The sequence below is a fragment of the Lycorma delicatula genome, chromosome 1, assembly GCF_047948215.1.
Source record: "Lycorma delicatula isolate Av1 chromosome 1, ASM4794821v1, whole genome shotgun sequence".
Taxonomy (NCBI): Eukaryota; Metazoa; Arthropoda; class Insecta; order Hemiptera; family Fulgoridae; genus Lycorma; species Lycorma delicatula.
Window position 1 is genome coordinate 160,282,164 of NC_134455.1, and position 21,144 is coordinate 160,303,307.

Consider the following 21,144-nt stretch of genomic DNA (forward strand, 5'->3'; position numbering starts at 1 on the left):
AAGAAATTTTATAATTATGCATTGCGCAGTGGAGGCATGCACCTGTTGCTCCAACAGACATTGTGAGCGTTACTGATGAGTTGGTTGGGAATGTGGAATGGCCGGCTCTCCTCACCTAATGACCCCACCCATACACACTGGAAGCCCGTGCCCAGTCCTACCAACCGTAGACGCTCAGGATCAAAAATCCTGTTTATTTGATTTACCCTTGTGTGTGTGTATATATATAAATAATGATTTGGGCCCAATAATGTAAAATGATATACAATAATAATACCAAAGTATAAAATCATTTAATAACATTTTTTTTCTCACATATATCATATTAATGTCATTAACATACAAACAGTCTTAAATCTGTCGGATTAAAGGTATTTACTGTAAATGTTCCAAATGGGAGCATTTGAATAGACCAAAATCGCCTCAGAACTTCCTGTATTTCATTAGGTGTTATAGGGCTAGGTCCCTGAATCTGAAAGAAAAATTAAAAGGACATTAACTTAACTATGGAAATACACTACACTTATTTATTAATTCTTTAAGTAACTGCAAATCTTAAATTTCCCCTTACAAGTAAACAAATTATATAACAAATCAACGTAATGATGGTATAGTCACAGTTGTGTTATATCAATAATCTTACATACTTATATGGCAATGATCTTATTATACTGAATTTCCAAAAATCTGAAGAATTGTTAAAATACATAAAAATCACATGAAATGCTCTACAATTAAGAAAGAAGCAAGCATTAATCTCTCATACTTAATTTCTTTCTTTACAGACACTCATTGATAGAAACTGGTATATAGGTTTTAAATAAAAATGAACTGAAAAGTATCAATTTCACCCAAAAAGAATTTATAAAACACTATACACTGGAGATTGGTATAAATGGAAGGTTTGAAATAAGTTAGCTATAACTTCCATTTAGTCCTTGCAGAAAGCAGTTTCTCATTTCTTGATTTCAGAAACAACACCAAATGTAGGATATGTACAGAAAACAATTGTGTTTTAACGTGTTATAGTTACCTCTTTGATAAAAAGGGCAACTAGAAAAGGTCCAGTAGAAAAGATGGTGACTCCTGAACAGAAATCGTTCTGAGTTATACAGATTGCTAAAGGTGAATCTGTAGTTACCAATGTGCATTCTATAGAAAGTTTAATTGTGATTCTGCAAGTGACAATAACATTCAATAATGGCATAATTAGTGTGAAACAATGGATGTCTGTGTAAAGAGAAGAGTAGGGGATTATCTGAAGAAAGTGTTCAATGTGTCAGGATGAAAAATCTTTAGGAAAGCCAGCCACAAACTATAGAAATACTAGTGATAACAGTGTGGAATGTTTTAAGAAAATCCTTGCATACAGTTTTCAGGTTTTGAAGCCTATCTACTACACTTTATGTACAAACTTCACTATCAAAATGTATGATTGTTAATACACAATATGTCCACATCTGGGAGTCAAAAAATTCCCATGTACTCTTGCAATGAAAAAGGTACTCCCCAACACTGAATATATTTTCTATGCAATATCTTGAAAGCAAGTTTACAGACAGTTTTTTTTTGGCTGAAGCAACATAGTAGGAGTTGCTTAATATGCTGCATACATGGCCCTTTCCTTAACTGCAAAATGGACCAGAGAATTCTTGCCTCCTCACTGTCATAACTCTGTACAAGATTGATTCAATGACTGAATGTTTTCCCAAACTGTTGAATTTGTCGGCATGGACCTGATTTGTGATGGCCTCCAAACTCACAAATGTAATTTGTTCCTTTGGAGTTTTATCTATCCAATTTGAGGCACAGAACTGAAACAGCTGTAGCTTCCATAACTCCAGACATGCTGGTTAAAATATTACAGGATGAATTCTTGTATCAGTTGGATGTGTGTCACATGATGAAAGATGCTCACATTAAACACACTGTAGAGAAAGTAAGTCAAAGTTAAAGAGATATTAAATAGCTTTAAATCCCAGATATTCTTTTTACAGACTGTATGATCGAAGCAAAATAGTCATAGGAAAAATTAATATCGTGTAGACCCACATAAGCCTTATCTCAACCTGATGAAGCCCCTATAGATCAAGGTGGTCATTCTAATATAGCTCAAATCTATGCTAATTACTTAGAAAATATTTCATTGAAAGAGCATTCAAACAATGTGGCAGAAAGTTGAGGAGAATTAAAGTGAGAAAGAAAACAAGTCTACTACTCATTCATACAATCCAGTACACTGAACAATAATATTTTGGTTTAATATTCATGTACATGATCAGTAAACATAATAATCTCTTTTAGTTTTCAATCCTAGTGGTGAATGTTATTTTAATGTTATCTCTCTTAAATACACACAATATTCATGTTAAATTGTCATAATTGAAGCCAAAAACAGGCTACTAGTCACCACCTTGACTGTCTAGATTGATGTGATATCTTGAATAGCTGTATGTGTTTTGTATCATAGAGTAGTTACTTTGCCAATGTATCTTAGTAAAAATAACTTTCTCTTGAGTTGTATTCAGTGTTCCATCTCATATTTGTTTTAGTTTATTCTTATAGCACAGCTACAAGAATAAACTAAAAATAATCTTGCTGGGCATTAGGAATAGAACTGTGGCACTGTTTCTAAGGGAACTAAATAGATTGATCAAAATACAAAATTAAATCAAGTAATTTTCAAGCTTAATTAATGTTATTAACAAATTAACAATTATATTACATATAACTAACATTACTAACTTACGTTTTAGAGTTTACTACAAACCAAATTTGCTTTTATTAGACTTAGGTGGAAATAAAGTGTTATTGGATTTTAAACAATTCTATTTTTATCAAAAATGACTTACAATTTACCAGCTTTATTAAGATTTAAATGCTACTTTCTACACCAGTCAGCAAGAATGAAACAACCCTTGAAATATGCAGAATCGCTATATTCTGTAGTTTATCAATTTCAGTAGAAATTATAAAATGGTTTTAGATGTTTATTTAAAGTGATGTAGCCATCAGTTTTGATAGTTTATAACATATATTGATAAGTAAACTATGAAAATATAAGAATTTGGGATTCTGAGAGTTTGCATGTCTTGTGCAGAGTAACTACTTACTGTGAAAATAAAGATTTGGTGTGCTGCACCTCACAGGAGAACAATCAGTCTTACTTTTCTCCATGATGATTAATTATTTCTATTTAGGCATGAATATCATCATGTGTACAGATATGAGCAATTCCTATTTTCAAAAGAAAATTTTTACTTTTTCTCAACTATAGAGCATTGTCGAATATTCTTCAATCATGATGAGAATCTATAAAAATAATAATAACCTACTTTTCGCAGTTAGATTTAACCAGTCTAGACTTTTTTTAATCGTTATTTAAAAAGAAAATGGAAAACAGCATTGCAAAGCCAATTAGCAAATATTGCTTAAATGGAGGATAATACCATAGAGCAGTGATTTTCAACTTTTTTTAGCTCTACGACACCCAAAAAGTAAAAATAAATATATAATGAATAATTTCCAGCCCCCCAACCACAACCCAATGAAACTTAGTTAAAACTATTTAGCTGAGTTGATAAAGACCGGTATGAACATGAATAGACGAGAATCCACCTAGTGAGTAAGTTTTTAAAAGCATTGTTTTATTGAAAATAGTAATAATTGAGGTTTCAGTTTTTTAGTATGCGGTCAAACAGTATTAACTTTTTTTTTCAATTAGATTCTTATGCAAAATGGATAAATTTGTGAAAAAATGAATTGAGCCATCTACATCCAGTGAATCGATTGGTAAAAGACAAGCTTGAACAATGACAGTTAATTAAATTATGATTTTACCTCACTGGATGAAAGCCACAGTGCACTGTTTACTTTTAAGTCCTCTCCAATGAAAGCACGAAGCCATCAAAATTAATTCAGCACTTTGAAACTAAACATCCAGATCATAAAAGCAAACCATTGGAATTTTTCAAAAGAAAATTACATTCTTTGAGAAATCAACTAGCTTCTATTTGTAAATCAAGCCATACAAATAAGTACACTTGAAACATCTATCTTAGAGTATTAAGAATAGATAAGACATCCAAAACTCTATACAATCACAGAAAACTTCATTCCATGCTGCAATAGATATGGTCAGTGTTTTAGTAGACATGGAAGAAGCAAAAAATTGAAAAAACTTCCACTTTCTAACAACATAGTATCAAGGCAAATCAATGCCATGGCTGCCAATATACATGATCAGAAAATTCTACAAATGAGTTCAAGTGAATTTTTTAGCATTAAATTTGATGAATCAACAGATATGGCAAACATTTCTCAGTTCTTATGTAATGTGAAATATGAATGTAATAGAGACAGACAGATCAATCAAAGAAAATATGTTTTGCAAATCAATACCTGATCATGCAACAGGACAATGTCTTTTTGATGTTTTTTATAAGCTATTAAAAAACTATAACACAGATTGGACAAACTATATTGCAGTATATAGTAATAGTGCAAAGGCAATAACAGGAAGGAACAGTGAATTTCTGAAAAAATTAAAAGATGCTATACCAAAGAAGGGAATAGACACACTGCTTCCTTCATAGACATGCTCTCTTGGCACAAAAAATATGCCGGAAAATCTCAAACAAATTCTTTCTAAAGCTGTAAAAAAGGTTTATTTTTACTAAAGACAAAGACTATGACTACAGAATATGACTATGGAATAGAATAGGTTATTTGCTAAACTATGCGATGAAGTAGGCTAAAAGAAAAAATCTCTTCTTTTCCATATAGAAGTCTAGAATGGTTTTCACAAGGGAAGTGGTTAACCTGGTTATTGGAATTGCAAGATGGTTTAATAATATTTTTTCATGATAAACACAATTCTCAATGGGAACAAGTATATGATGTTGTTGGCTTACTTAGCTGATGTATTTTCACATTTAAACGACTTGAATGTGAAGTTACAAGGACGTGATAAAAACATATTAATGACAAAGTTCATTCTTTCATTAAGAAATTTGATATCTGGATTATTCGTCTTTCAAGCAAAAATTTTAATATGTTTCCATTCACTTTTGATTATATTGAGAAAAATTTAGATGAAGAGGACACTATTATTTACCACAGTTTTGATAGCATGAAGATGCATTTGCGTAAGCTAAAAATTCAGTTGGCAGAGTATTTCCCAGAAGATAAAAAATGGTTTCTCAAAAATGGATTCTGAATCCACTTAATGAAAATGTTGTTGCACCTGCTAAGTTACCAGTTGAGAATCACGACCAGCTCATCAAAATGTCTGCCAATAATATGTTACGACTACAACTCACATCTAAAGATTCTGATACATTTTGTCTTGCTCGTCGAAGTGAATATGGAAATTTAGTCACTGAAACATTGAAAATATTAATTTCTTTTGCCACATCTTACTTCTGTGAAAAGGGTTTTTCATCTGGTTGCACTAAAAACTAAATATAGTTATCACCTTTTATCACTTAATTTGCTTTTGCACATTTCTGATACAGATCGACAAACTGAGAAACTTTTAAATGAAAAATAGACACAATCATCTTTATTTTCTTTACACGAGTACGTATAAATCTAAGTAAAATGATTATAATAGGCAATTTTTTTTCTCATAAAATGACTTCATTATTGTTTGTGTAAAGTTGTAGGCTAATTTCACAACCCCCAGGATTTGCTGTTATAGAGCAACCTTTGGTAAAATGAAGTATTTTTTTATGTAACTCTAAAATTACAATTTTTGGTAAAATGAAGTATTTTTTTATGTAACTCTAAAATTACAATTTTTGGTAAAATGTAGGAAATAAATTGTAGGAAAAATCTATATTTTTCAGACAAGATCACAACTCTACTTACTTTGGTTTTTTAATGATGAAATGAAAATTACAATTTTATTGTACTTGCAGATAGAGAAATGTAATTTATAATCTGACAGTTTACAATAGCCTATACTGCATGTTTACTATTTTCTTAATGATACTTGAATAAAAGTAAGAATTTTGGCATTTTGGTACACTAAAAAATCCAATTTTATCTGTTTATGTATTCAAATTTTATTTTTTATTTTTTCATTGCAGCGCTTAATTTGAAAAACATCTTATGTTAAATTTTTTTAAGATTAGTTAACTTTTCAAAAATAATAAAAATCTTAATGGAAATAAATTTCAAATAATCAATAAAATATATATAGTTTACTATCTATTTATCTAAACAAACAATATCTTAAGCAAGATTTTGAGTAACATTTTCATAAAAATAGTTTGTTTGAATTTTCTGTATTCAATTTTAATGGTTCTATCAATCTATAATGGGCTATCAGTAAATTTATATTTTAATATATTTTTACTAGTCAAAAATTATGTCCCTACAAACTAACATGATTGATTGATAGTAAAGACAATGTCCTACAGAAGCAGAAGAAAGCTTTCTTGTATCAATTGGTGACCTGGCAGATAAAAGTGAGACAATTTTTTGAATATCTATCACATTAGTACCTTACCACTCTGCTAATCTCCTAAGTAAACTGTTAAGTTTCTGACTTTTATCTAGAAAATTTTGGGTTTAAATTGCAATTTAAGCTTATTTTTCAAGTGCTACATCTGCATCATCATCAACATTAAAGAAAACCAATATGTTAATCATACGCGAACCAATAAAGAATAAAAGAAATAAATGTTGAGAAAATATACAAGTTATTATGAAGATAAATTTACATTGAAAATCTCTTAAAACTGCAATTTCAATCATTTTCAATAGTAGTTACTCTCGTATTCAATAGTAGTTACTATTGTATATTCTATACTATATAATATTCAATAGTAGTTACTATTGTATCAGTGTTGTGTAGTCACAGGTCTGCTTCAAATAAACATTTTACTATAACCAACTGACCGACAATCATCCTTCTCTTCATCTGAATACCTAAAAAAACCCTGTGATGCATTATACTATAAAATCATTCGCATCTAACTTTAAAGGACACTGTTTTTAAAGGACACTGTTCTTTAGCCTTTTCATACAATTATGGTTAATCATAGCTTTATCATTCATAAATAAAATAATTATTTTTATTTTAATAAAAATAAATGAATATTGAACCACATCCAACCTAAGTTTAATTATTAATACATCCTTTTTTAAATACTGTCACTGGCCTTATAAAATTAATAGATAAAGTGACAAAAACTATTTCTCACCATTACCACACAAAAACCCATTAAATTTATAATTTTTGGGCATGAGAGAAAATATATCATAAATGATGTAATTTTACAAAAAAGTCACAGATTATATGAATTTGTTTGAAAATCAAATTAAAAAAGGAACAACTTTAAAAGCATATAAAAATTTATTGAGATAACTTAAAGATTTGGTGTAAGTCTCATTTCATAGCAGAACACATCAAGTATTGACTCGCGTAGTTCATTACTACTAAATTTGGCCACCAGCAACGTCATTACGGTTGTTAAAAATGGTTGCATTTACTGGTGCTTATGGTATGTTTTGGTTTCAAGACTTGTAGTTAGCAACTACACTTTTCAAGTAATTTTCATAGAGTAAGGTAGGGAGCCTCCTAGTAGGCATAAATTTTAACTCTTGGCACCAAACTTTCATTGAGACAGGTTGTTCTGTTAAAGATACAAAATCACCAGGATGCCCAGACGTCCCTGAAGCTGCTGTGGAACAACTCTGAGGAAGCTTTGCACATAGTCCGAAGAAATCAACTTGATGTGCGTCATGAGAGACTTGCATTCCATACACAACTATTTGGTGCATATTATGTAAATGATTACGCACTTGAAGCCATACAAATTTGGCATGGTTCAGTACATTACAGATGACAACAAAGTTGCTTGGCTGCAATTTTTGTGTGGAAATCATGGATAAAATTGCAGACACAATTTTTAGACAAAAAATATGTAATATTTAGTGATGAATCAATGTTTCACATCAGTGGCAAGGTGAACACTATAACTATGGATTAGCAAAAACTCTCATGAAACTTTCCAGTATGTTCGTAATAGCCCTAAGGTCAATGTTTGACCTTACAGCCCACTCTTCTTCTAGGAACCAACCATAAATGGTATCTTGCTTCAAAATTTTGTAATTCCTCAGTTACAATGATGATGACCAAGATGGATGCCATTACTATCAGCAAGATGGGGCTCAATACTGCTTATAAGTCAAAGATTTTCTTGATACTCAATTGACAGGTTGGTGGATTGGTCGTGAACAACCAATTGCATGGCCACCTCATTCCCAAAATTTGGCCCTGTTAGATCTTTTTCTTGTGGGGTCATTAAGATCAGGTTTATGTACCACATTTGCCTGCTGATCTTTTTGAGCTAAGACTGTTAATTTGCCGCAGGTGCAAAAGTTACCCAACTTGTTGGCTACAGTCTAGAATGAAATCAACTTCAAGTTCGATTATGTCGCATTACAAATGGAAGCCATATGCCATATCAAACAAAAGTGAATATTAGGTGACAAACTACAAAATGAGACCTCAACCGAAAGTAAATTATTGATTATGCAAAAATTCATTTCCTTTTATAATCATAATCCTTTAATAGCTTATTTATGAATTTTTATGAATTTATTAGTAGGGCTTCATCACCAGTCATTTTGAAGGAAAAAAGTGTTATTATACACTCTTGATCATAAATAAGCTATTAAAGGATTATGATTATAAAAGGAAATGAATTTTTGCATAATCAATAATTTACTTTCGGTTGAGGTCTCATTTTGTAGTTTGTCACCTAATATTCACTTTTGTTTGATATGGCTTCCATTGGTAATGCGACATAATCGAACTTGAAGTTGATTTCATTCTAGACTGTAGCCAACAAAAAGAAAAAGAAAATCCATACACAGAGAATGCTGCTGATTTACTGGCTTTAATTTCTCAGGGTTGAATTTTTTCCCTAAAACTAATTCTGAGACAATGAATTAAAATTAATTCCAATATTTAGACTGCATTGAAATGAAGAAGTCTTGCAACTTTTTAAAATGTGTTTTTTTATTTCATTATTTGAGCAGTATAATAGTGAGGAGCATTGCCCCATTAGAAATTTCAAAAAAATGTTTTGAACAGAAGTTGTAAATTTTATGAGCTCTAATCTTTGTCCCTTCACCTGTAAATGAAAAAAATTAATTTTTTAAAAATAGCAGGATTGCCCTCCTATTTACGAAATTAATTTGAATTCCAGTGACATTTTTCATATACTGCATTTATTAGTTGACATATTCCTAACTGCTACCCTTGAGCTTATGCAGTGAATTAAAATCTAAAAATAAAATCTATAATATGTAGGTATTTCGGGTCAGGATAAGTGATAATATAGGGGCAATTGAATTATACCCATCTTCAGAAGGAAGCGGATTAAAAGTTTTCAACCTCATCAAAACATTGTAGTCAATCCAGTTGTAATAATAAGTAACTTCAAAAGAGTGTTGATGAGATATCATTTAATCACAGATATCATTTTATCCTGAGTATAACCACATTAACACAAACGACACTTATAACTGTATTTATACTTTTACCTACATATACACATGTGCATGTACACACAATGTTTTTTATTAACACCCTAAGACTACTAGTCATTGTAAAACAAAATAATGTTTTTATACTGAATTTATTATATAGCATTATATATTTCATTTAAATTTCACTCATGAAATATTACATCACATATTTTGTAACATGCATTTAATATGACAGAATGAAAAATTAGGTCTACAAACATTAATCTTTAATAAACAATAAAACAATAATATAAGACTGTTAAAAAGGAAGTTTTGGTTTTAAATCATTTTTCATGATTTAAAATTCATTTCTTATTATAAAAAATAAAAGAATTAAAAACATCAAAACAATGTTAACTTTAATAATTTAATTGAGATTTATTGCTTATAAATATTTGTTTTAGTAATGCAAAGAAAAAATAATAGTAATCATCCTTGACAACATCTACTTACTATGTATGGTTGCTATGAAAGCTACCTTCTTTCTTCCTCAGTCCAATCACCTTCAAGCATTACAGGTTAAACCACTTACCACTAAATGTACCCCTCACACAGTACAAATATAAGAAAATGAAAATAAATCAGCCAGTCTGTTAAATTTTTTTTAAGAATTTAATTACAGATGACTAAATAAACAAAATTTAATTGTACAGAGGGGGAAAATCAATTCTTAATATAATTTATATATATCATTATGCATGATTATACATACCTTACAAACATGATTATACCATGATTATTAAGGCATGATTATACCTTTATTTTACAAACTCTAGGTCTCTCTATTCTTTATTATCAGGTTACTTTTAATATCAAATTTACTGAGCAATGAAGTTTTTTGTTTAATTATTATGACTACATATAAAAATGTAGTATAAATATATTATTCACAATACATAATATGAAACACAACATTCCCTTTGCCATTTTAAAATAGATAAGGCAAATTTAATGTATGTTACATATATATATATATTGTATGTTACATATATATATATATATATATATGTATGTATGTATATATTGCTTTATATTTAAAGCAATATTACTGCTTTAAAAATAAATCATGTAAATTTTTTTCCTGGGAGCACAACAAGGTGTCATTATCAGAGTCCAGACACTAAATTACTGAAGTAAATGATTAAAAATGATAATTTACTTTAAAAAATTGAAACAGTTGAAAATGCCTACACAAAATGCTAGGTTCAAAATAAAAACAATATTAAAAATCTATCATGAAACAATAAAATTTACCAACGTCAAAAGGCAGAAATATGAAAATTTTAATCAAATGTTTGAATCCAGATGCATGGCCTTAAGAAATAGTAACATCGATACATTGTTGATATTTCATATGTTCCTCCAATGCAATGCTGCAGTACAGACATGGTCCACAAGGGTATGGTGCATAGTTAATTGGCAGTCACAGCAGACATTTTGAGTATATCAGTTGAGTCATCAGATATCCACGAGTGAGCCTTGTGTACACTATTCATAAATGGCAAATAATAACCTCCTCACTATTGTTATTCCTACATGAACAGCGAAACAGTATTCTTCAATTGGATGAAGTTCATTGTTAATGGTAGGTTTCCATTAACTCTGACACTCATCATGAATCACCCTCTTCAGAAAACAGACAAAATTAAACAATGCGATTAGTGAAAGGAGGCTGCAAAGAGGCCTCTTTTGCCACATGATGTGCGTGCTCATTGCCTGAAATTCCAATAGGACTAGGGATTCAGCAGAAGCTCACGGTTGCATTACACTGAGTCCACAGACAATAGTGTGCCTGGAGTGCTCATCACTGCAAGGCACTCATGGAATCTAAACAAACAAGTATATGTTGGAATATTGGACTAAATATATTTAAAGCCTTGTTAATAGCATACATTATATATTATAAGTAAAAACATTTAAAAATTTACAAATACATAACTCACATTTATGTGCATGTACACACTTCATGATAAGTCCAGCATAAACTGTTGATATGTCAGTAATTTAATTAACTTAAAAGGTCAGTAAACACATTTTAAAGGAATTACTCAATCTAACACAAACACAAATTTCTTTAAAGAAAAGATGATGCTCACAGGAAAATACATGATATTTCAAATAATTTTAACAGCAGAGAACTATATTATTGTGGCAATAACAAAATCAATTCTGTATATAAGCAGTCCAATTCACAGCTGTTGTGCAAAGTTATTTATACCTTTTAGTAAAGTTATATTTTACCTGATTCTGTTCAGAACAAAATGTATCAGATGAAGTTGTTGGCAGTGGATCAATTGCTCTACTAAGTGGATCACCCGGTATAGCAATAGCATCTTGCCTTACAAGTAAAGCCATATCTATCAGCTGGGCGACAGTTTCTTTAGCTAAATAAATTAGTACATCTACAGCTTCTTTCTTTAATTTACTAATCGGTTCAGGAGCTGTAGTTTTCAACCAGTCAAGTAATTTTACTTGATTCAAACGAGTGGCAGCAAATGAACATTTACGAGATTTATGAAATTCCTGATATGACCTAGAACAAAGAAAAGAACTGTTCAAGAGTAAGTTTAATTTTTAACCCTAAAAATAGTTAAAATAAACAAAAGCAATATAATAAAGGATATAAAAACTGAAATAAATTAAAACAATATTACTTTAAATAAATTTCAATATCCATGTCATCAGTGCACTTACCACTGAGGTTTGATAAATGACACTGTTTCATGAGTGACAGTCATTTTTAAAAGCAATGGGTTTTTTTACCATATATATATTTAGCATAACATTTCAACAAAAGAGAGAGAGAGGGAAAGAGAGAGTATAAATTATTATTAACTTCTAATTTCATACTTTTCATTCAATGACTGGGCAATCTGATCCGCACGAATCAATCGTTCCATTTTAATTCTATCTTCAACACTATCCTCATAAACATCATGAACACCTATTGATGAAAGGAACCGTAAGCACTCTTCTTTACGATTTCCCAATTGTCTTCTGTGTTGTAATGCTTTGGCAGGATCAATCTCTTCCATTAATCTTGGAAGACCCATTTTGGAATCTTTCAACTCTGAAAAAAAAGTTGTACAATATTGAAAAAATGTTTACAATTGGAACAACATTCCTTTGAAAATATTCAAATTTTACTAAAATTTGTTTATTGTTTATAAACAAGCACTGCAATATATGAACGCAGGGTCAAATGCAATTTTCTGAAGAAGTGGACACCAATGCACTGAAGAATATTAATATTGAAAATTATAACAATTAAGTTGCTTTTACTTAACAAGAAATAACAATTATAACAATTTTTGCTTTTTCTTTATGTCCTTGGATTTCATAAAGGTGTTGATTGTGAGAGCAAAAATATTTTTTAAATAAAATAAGAAAGGGGTGTCCAGAAAGTAACTTACAATTTGGTATAAAACAATAACAGCTATTGGAAAAAAAATTTAATTCATACAATTTGAAAATGCATTCTTAAACAGGTTTTCATATTTTAGTCACCAAATTGAGACACTTGTATCTGTGAATGAGTTTTTGTATTCCTTCATCAAAGAATTCTGCCACCTTGTTTTTCAACCACTGATTGCAAAATTTAAGGTAACTCAACTTTTCCAACATAACTTCATGCAAAAGGCTACAAAACTTTTGGAAATTTTTGGTAATTTAAAAAGCTCTGTATTGGTAAAGCATCAAATTTCACTACCAACTCATCAGACAGAACAGCCATATCAATTTCATCATGAATATTTGAGCAGTCATTTTAAAAATATACCACTGCCCTACTGCACCTTCACTCATTAAATCTTTCCCATAAACAACATAGAATTTCTGATAAATCTCCATGGGTTTATAATTTTTTGCCAGAAGAAATTTTAATAACCGATCTCACTTCACAGCTGGTGGGATTTTCTGTAGCGATACACATTTTAAAAGGTTATAAAAAAATCAACCAGATGTGTCACAGTCCTTCACATAGTCAGACTAGAAACAACTACAAAGATAATTCTGCTGCCCTCACTCCTTCACAAAAAAACAGCAAAACCTAGTTACTTTCTGGATAGCCATCATGGTATGATAATCGAAGAATAGTCCATAACCTTAATTAAACTACATATTTACAACATAAAACAATCTATTGGTACCAGTATTGTGTACCACAGCACTGGTATACCACAGGTTCTTAGGTCACCTTTGTTTATCCTACATGTTAATGCTAAAATGTTTAACAACAGTATCTAGATGATGCTTCTCTTATATGTACAACTAAACAACACAATGACTTAGAACTAGGCTATAAAAAAGCAGTTAATTTAATCATAAAAATTACTATGAAAATCATTTTCTTGAATATTTGAATAAATACAACATGAATACACCAATAACATTTGACAAAAAAGAAAATCAATACATTTGAAATTAAAGTACTTGCTGATCAATCAACACTTTATAATTTAACTAAGTTACTTAGGTATAAGAATTCAAAACTCTTTTAAGTAAGTTAATTCATGTAATTAAGGTACTTCTGTGATTTACAGAATTAGTAAATATTGTGACAAAAAGTATTTATTGTTTGTTATCATACTTCATGCTGAATTCTCCTCACGGCAAAGAGATTAAGTAAACATAAGTAATCATACAAACTCCTTTTATGAAAAAGGTCATGAAACATGGGTCCTACAATATGGATCATGAAAGAAATTTATTAATCTTTATCATTAGAAATAATTTTTTATTTCTAATTTACACAACTAGTAAAAATCATAAATTCAGTTCAATTGGATTCAAAAAAGGTTATGTTTTTAGTATTGTTACCAAGAAAATATGATTAAAATTAATTAAAACATATCTAATGGCAATATTTTTGGTTAATTAAACAAAAAAAAAATTGTTTAATGTTTTAAAAATACTTTGTGAAAAAGTTGAAAACTATTTCAACTGTAATAGAACTTCAATAAAATAAATATAAATAATAAGTTTTGAGTCAGTAGGATGAAACTGTAAAAGAAAGAAAAATGCAAAACTCCTATTTTCTGTCATAGGTTTTTTATTAACCCTCAACCCATTATAATAAAGTTTGTGATATAATTACTCATTTTGAAAACAATAATTTAAAAAATTCATCTTTATTATTTTAAAATACACCCTTAGATTATCATGTTCCTATTTGGGTTCTTCAAAACTATTTTATAAATGTTGAACATTCTTTCTGGCCTTTCTTTGGAACAGAATGTTCAACATTCTTTCTAGAGTAAAATATTGTGCTGAAGAGTAGCTTCTTTGTGAAGGGAATCAATCTATGTCTACCTCTTTTCATGTGGTCCAAAATCATCCTCAGTTTCTAAAAACTTGCAAGCTGTCCAGGATTCTTTCTTTCATCAGCACAAATACATTATTCAATAATGTTTATGTGATATAATTCTGTCACTAACTAGCCAATCTATCTATGTACATACGTATAGCTAGTTGATATCTACACAGCCTTTGGAACTGCCTTTATTAAAGAACTGCTGTAATGAGTGTTTACATAAGGAATTATTTTGTGAAAGCAAATATTTTCATGACCTGCCCATTTTTGACACATATTGATCATCAATGAGCAGAAGAGCCTTCCATTCTTCCTCACTCAGAACTCTGTAGAACTAAAACTATAGCTATCAAAAAACAAAACTCAAATTTCTTATTGTATTACATTGATCCACAGTAAATAAAACTTTTTCTATACACAAAGAAGTTCTATTATAGAGCTAGTGTTGTACACCAATGTAAATAATACAAAGATAAATTATATTCTTATCAAACAGTTTTTATTTTTTTATACCCTATTTTAAAACTAATAACAATTTTGTTTAAATTATAAAATTAACACTTTTGTGTAATTATAAAAGAATAAAAATATATTCTTATTTATAATTAAAGAGATTTACAATATCTTAACAGACATGTTAAAGCATAAACAAAAACATAAAGACATCTACAATAATAAAAGCTATTTGCATAAATGTTAAAAAATGTATCTTTTTGAACTATTTTATAATATACTTCTCCAAATTAATTTTATTATATAGACCAAATAACCTATTAAATTAAAGCAACAGACCATGTAATTTTAATTTCAAGCTACCTGAGCAATTAAAATCTTTTATAATCATTTTATTTTGAGATCACAACTCCTATCAGTAGCCTATAATTTCAATTATACTTCAGCAGTTAATCTTGTACACGCTCAAGTTTTTTACCATTCCTGAAAAGGGCTATTAAAGGAACCCCATACCTAGAGTAAAACACTATCCAGTAGATATATAAATTTTAAAATCACAAAAACAAGATTAGATCAAGAATTATTTGTATCTACATTAATAAACCATAATTGACATAAACAATTTTTTTTTTTTTAAATCAGTTTTAGACAAAAATTACCTAAATATTGTAACAATCGTTTTAATTTGACTTTGTCCTTTCTCATCAGAAATAATATATCCTGCAGTTCAATATTGGATGACTGACGCATTTTGGACACTTCATCTGCTTTATATAAAAGTAAAGTCAACTGCTGTTTGACAACTAATTCAATAACTTGGGCAGTAGCCAGCAATGGATTCTGACTATCTCCAAGACCAAACATCATCATTTGAATCTCTGAAATGATAAAAATGAGACAAAATTAATATAAGTGACAAATGTTTAATGTTTAATTTGAAATTATAAATTTTAACTTAAAAATAAACTTTATATATTGTAACTTAAATATGACAAATGTTAACTTATCATTAAGGTTGTTGCCGCACCAGTCCAAAAGAAGGCTGCTTGCTTCTGTGGTTGATTCCACAGTCTTGTATGCTGTACCAGCTTGGGTGAAGGGGCTTCAAGTAGCCAAATGGAGGAGGCACGCTAGAAAGAATAAGGAGACGTTGCAGGGCGGTGCTGGCAGAGCAGGTGGGATGCCACCCGTAAAGGTCATTGGACCAGTCGGCTAATACTGGGTGTGGGTGACTGGGTGGATAGGGGAGGGAGAACTTTACTTCCTCACCGGTCACGGTTGTTTCAACTCCTACCTGTTTGACAGCAGGAGGAGGATAATGCGTGAGTGTTTCTACTGTAGAATACATAGTGTTCAAGTGTCCCAGGTGGGAGCCAAGTAGGAGAAGCCTGGTCTGAGGTTGGCCTGATTATGCCAGATAACATCATTCGTTTAATGACGAGCAGTGAACAGTCGTGAGGATTTATTAGGAAGATCATGAAAGAAAAGCTTAAGGAAGATTGTTTTGTGTAGTGGTTGTGACCTGTGTTTTTTTTTGCGGTATGAGTTGTTGCGATATGAATTTGTGTGTGTGTGTGTGTGTGTGTGTGTGCGCGCGTGTGTATGTGGTTGGAGTGTTGGTCAGGGTTGCTTGTTGCCTGTGCCCATTGTCCCCCTCTGTTTGAGCCTTGGATTGCATCCCTGCAGGATGTGTTGCATCTTATGTGGCAGGGTGCTGTGTGTGAAAACACAGCATGGGTGTGTGATGCTCATGGGGTGGGGCTGTGTGGCGGGTGTTTGTTGCACTCCTTAGGTGAGTTGGTGTGTTAGTTGTTTGTTAGGAGTGTTATTTTGTTGAGTGAACTTGTGCTGTGATGTGTGGGTGCCTGCACTCCCTGATTTTATGCCAAAGGTAATTCCAGGGAGCATGAATGAGGGGTATGGTTTAGTCGGTAGGAATCCAACATGACCGGCTACACAGGTCTCCAGATGTCTTACGCAAGATTCCACTTCCACCTACGTAAATACCTGTATCGCTCTGCTCCGGTGCAGGAAAGGAAAAGACAAATATAAAGGTTGTTAAGATGATTCTTAAAAGTTCAGTTAATTGTTTATTATTGTTGTAAACAAATTCTTTATGAATTATTATACAGTGTTATCCAATAAATTGAAAGAATATAGAAAATAAGTGGAAAGAATATTTCTTTTTACTTGTGAAAAGAAAACAAAACCATAAAAATGTAGAACTAGAAACACTTGTTTTCAGATTATATCTAGTCAAGTATTTCATAAACTTCTAATCCAATGGTACACTGAAATTTTGGTAAAAATTGATTTCATGTTTCACAAACAAAAAATTAATTCTTGATTCCATAGTAAAGTGAGGCTATACTGATATTCTTTGTACATAAATTATGAGCTGAATTGGTGACATTTAGTTTTTGAACAGAATAAAGGTCTTCAGAACTGGATTTCCAGTAGAGTTCTGGGAAAACTGCTATTCTACCAAAAAAATTAGTTGAAAAACATTCTTTTTTTAGCTTCAGCTGAACACTTTATTTTATCTTGTATTGCCAATAATTAAATAAAAATTTGTAATGAAAATTGCTGAATTAATTCTGATAAAACTGATGCAAGTCAAGTGACAACAAATAAAGTCAAAGAAATTTTACTAAGTCTTTTAAATTTCTAGTCTAGTTCTTTTAAATTTCAAATAAATAATGTGGAATAATAAAGTTCTAATCATAGATTTTAAAAAAGAGTGCTTAAGGTGCACATCTTGAATATAAAGAATTATTTGCTAAGAGAGTTTTGGGATTTGAAATTCTCCAAATCTTATGAAAATTTCTTTAAAGTTCGCATATGGCAGGTTAATTTCAATCACCTTCAAATTCTATTGAATGACAAGAACCATATCATGTTGAAGAAGGAAACAAGACTCACTGTGCTCAACGTAGCCTAAGTTTTAAAACTAGAGGAATTTCCCAAAGCACTTATTTGTAAAACAAGAACTACAGTGAATACCTCACACAGAAAATTTTTACCATTTAAATACTTGGCAACAGGCAGTTGGTTCCTTTTACATATTAATGCACCAACCCAACACAACAGGCAGTGGTTGTTCAACTTATGGATTACAATGCTTATTCAATCACTCACCCTCTTCTATGAGAGCAGGAGACATTCCTCAAACAAACTCTAGAAATTCACCACCGAACTACAATGTTTTGTAAAAGGCAACAATAAATGATACAATTGACAAGTTTGTATTTGTTTGAAGAAACTAGCAAGTGATAGGTTTAAGATTTTTAGGATAAGAAGGATTTTTGTGGGATGGTACAAATAATTTTTTTACAGCTGTCAAGGATGAAACAAAAGTTCCTTCTTTCAACAGGCAGGTAGAAAAGCAATTTCCTGTCCTTTACCATATTAATCCTGTTGCCAAACAATCCTATCTTAATTTGAATGAATTAAAACTAGATTCTGTAATTAACAGACTATTGTCTGTTAATTCTAATGTTGAATACTTTTATTAAAGTATTCAACATTAGAATATAAGAGGATGCTTTTGGGAATAATTCTTTGATATGCATTTCCTAAAAGTGACTATCACATTAGACATAGGTTAATCAAATTTTAAAAGCGTACCTAAACATTTTCAGGGTCTTGGTTGAATAAGAATATCTGCCTCAATCAATAGTTTGTGAATTGAAACTAATGATCAAAAAAATTTATAACAAATGTATGAATAACAATTAATACAATGATAAAGCTTTCCTTTTTCCTGTGAAGATTATGTTATTGAATTATTCATGCCTATAACACTAATGACTTATTTTATGATTCGGTTAAGTGAGTTAACAAGAACCATGCGTAATACTAATTATATGGCACAGTGCAAACTGCATTTATAGTAAACAAAGATGATACATAAAAGCATCATATATCAATCAAAGATTTATAAAACTAAAATAGATAACATAAATCCAACCTTTTGCAAATATGAAAGTATCATTTCCAGCATCCATACTAGCCATAATTTTCACTTGCCCGCTACAAACGAAGCACGTTAAACTTTTTAACAACAATCGTAAACCATTCAGCTGCTACACATAATTTTACCAATCGCGGTAAAACTGTTCTTTGTGAACTATGAGCTAAAGGTGAGAACAAGATTGTTTTTGAGACGTTCAGTTAGAATCGACACAACAGAAAAAGGAAGTTATCGTATATTGTTGTGCTTGGTCCAATGCTCTGCTCTGTGGTATAAATTTTCAACTACATTGTCCAAGCAGATCATTCCGTTCCTATAAATTCTTCATTTTTCAAGCAAGAAAGTATTTCTCAGCTGTTATTTTAGTTCAACTTTCAACTTAGTAGTTTTTCCATTACCAACTAATAATGTTTTGTGAAGCAAAAAATGTTGTAAATTTCTATGTTGTAAAAATCGTCGAATTTTAAAAACTTATTTTCCCCCTCAGCTCCTAAAATTAGTTGCAGCTAATCTTTGTAAAAAGAATAATACACTAAATATTTAACTTTTGTTTCTATGTAGAGAATTTCTTGTTCTAACGTTTTGCTACCTAAAAGAAAACATTACCATAAGAACAAGACGTTTTGTAACTAAAGCATTAACGGGAGGAGAAACCATTCATATTTTTAAATGCTTCGATAAATTATTCATCTAAATCTATTGTTCTTTGATATTTATTTATGTTTCTGGTCGACTGATTACGCCTAGAAGCCGAATAGTGAACGCCGGTCTATTAAAGAAATATAGTCTTATACTTACGTTTCGACCTCCGTAGCGCCTCGGCCTTTCATCCGGAGGTCCCGGGTTCGAGTCCCGATCAGGCATGGTATTTTCACACGTTCCAAAAATTGTCATTCATCATCTTATCCTCTTAAGTAAAATACCTAACTGTGGATCCGGAGGTTAAAAAGAAAATTCTTGTTATAATGTAATTTAAGAGCCACTTTTTAAGTATAAATACATAATGGATTTCCATTGATATGAATGGTTTAATTACTAGTTCATTATATAAATGAGTTGCTTATACATTTTCGAGCTACGTTATTCTAAATATATAAACTATATGTATGAAAAATACATACGATTCATCTCATTACACAATTAGTAAACATTAATTTCATGTAAAACACGTATCGCATTTATTTCTGCTTAGGAATTCGCTCAATTTATGCTGTTTTAATAACCTAAATAAAAATATATTAAATTGTTAAATTATCTCACGCGATATTAACAGCCGTATGCAATTAGCAATTAACTACTTGTCAGAATATACTGAATTAACTATAGAATATACTGAAAAATGTACGTACAAAGTTGATGCTCTCGTTTATGAACATGAATGCATGCACAGACCAGCGGCGCTTTTAGCAATTCAGCCGACCTATTCAATGTATATATATTTACCTTTCTCTCAGTTTTAAAGTACTGAAGTGCAGCTAGCTGTATTGTTTTACCTTTTTATTTTTATTGAAGTGCAAATATTTAATCACTAATTTGTGTTTGCTAAATTTATTTAATATTTGCTTTGATACTGTTTATTTTTAATTATCTTCATGAGTCACATTTTACTGCATTTTCAAGTGATATAATAGAACATTTACATTATTGTCTCGTTAATGTGTTATTCTTTAATTCTGTAGTTGGTTAAATATGATGTATATTTTGTTTTATTAAAATTTTTGGCCCTTTTTTAAATATGTTTAATTTAAAAAAATGACAGATCAGGAAGAATTGTGATAATTCTCTTTTCTGGAGTATACTGCTTTAAAAATTCTAAGCTGAATTTTAGCAATACATTTTTATGCCAAAAACAAAATAGGCT

General features: G+C 30.4%; 1 protein-coding gene across 2 annotated transcripts; it reads right to left on the bottom strand.

Moving 5' to 3' along the window:
* Nucleotides 1-276: 276 nt before the first annotated feature.
* Nucleotides 277-19,611, bottom strand: LOC142324846 (transcription initiation protein SPT3 homolog). Of its 2 annotated transcripts, none has more exons than XM_075365891.1 (5): nt 19,281-19,609; nt 15,970-16,188; nt 12,397-12,616; nt 11,788-12,079; nt 277-472 (listed from the first exon to the last, which is right to left on the bottom strand). In XM_075365891.1, the coding sequence occupies exons 1-5, from the start codon at nt 19,324-19,326 to the stop codon at nt 335-337; spliced, it is 915 nt and encodes a 304-aa protein (XP_075222006.1). In that variant the 5' UTR covers nt 19,327-19,609; the 3' UTR covers nt 277-334. The 2 variants fall into 2 exon arrangements, with proteins under 2 accessions (XP_075222006.1, XP_075222013.1); XM_075365898.1 differs by lacking the exon at nt 277-472 and adding an exon at nt 5,150-5,380 and having other exon boundaries at nt 19,281-19,611.
* Between the last annotated feature and the right edge of the window lie 1,533 nt (nt 19,612-21,144).

Coding starts and splice junctions, on each gene's coding strand:
- LOC142324846 (XM_075365891.1), bottom strand. CDS start 19,326: ATGGCTAGTATGGATGCTGGAAATGATACTTTCATATTTGCAAAAG. Junction 12,617..15,969: donor ACGATTGTTACAATATTTAG/GTAATTTTTGTC, acceptor CTTTTTTTTCAG/AGTTGAAAGATTCCAAAATG. Junction 473..11,787: donor TTTGTTCTGAACAGAATCAG/GTAAAATATAAC, acceptor TTTTTCTTTCAG/ATTCAGGGACCTAGCCCTAT.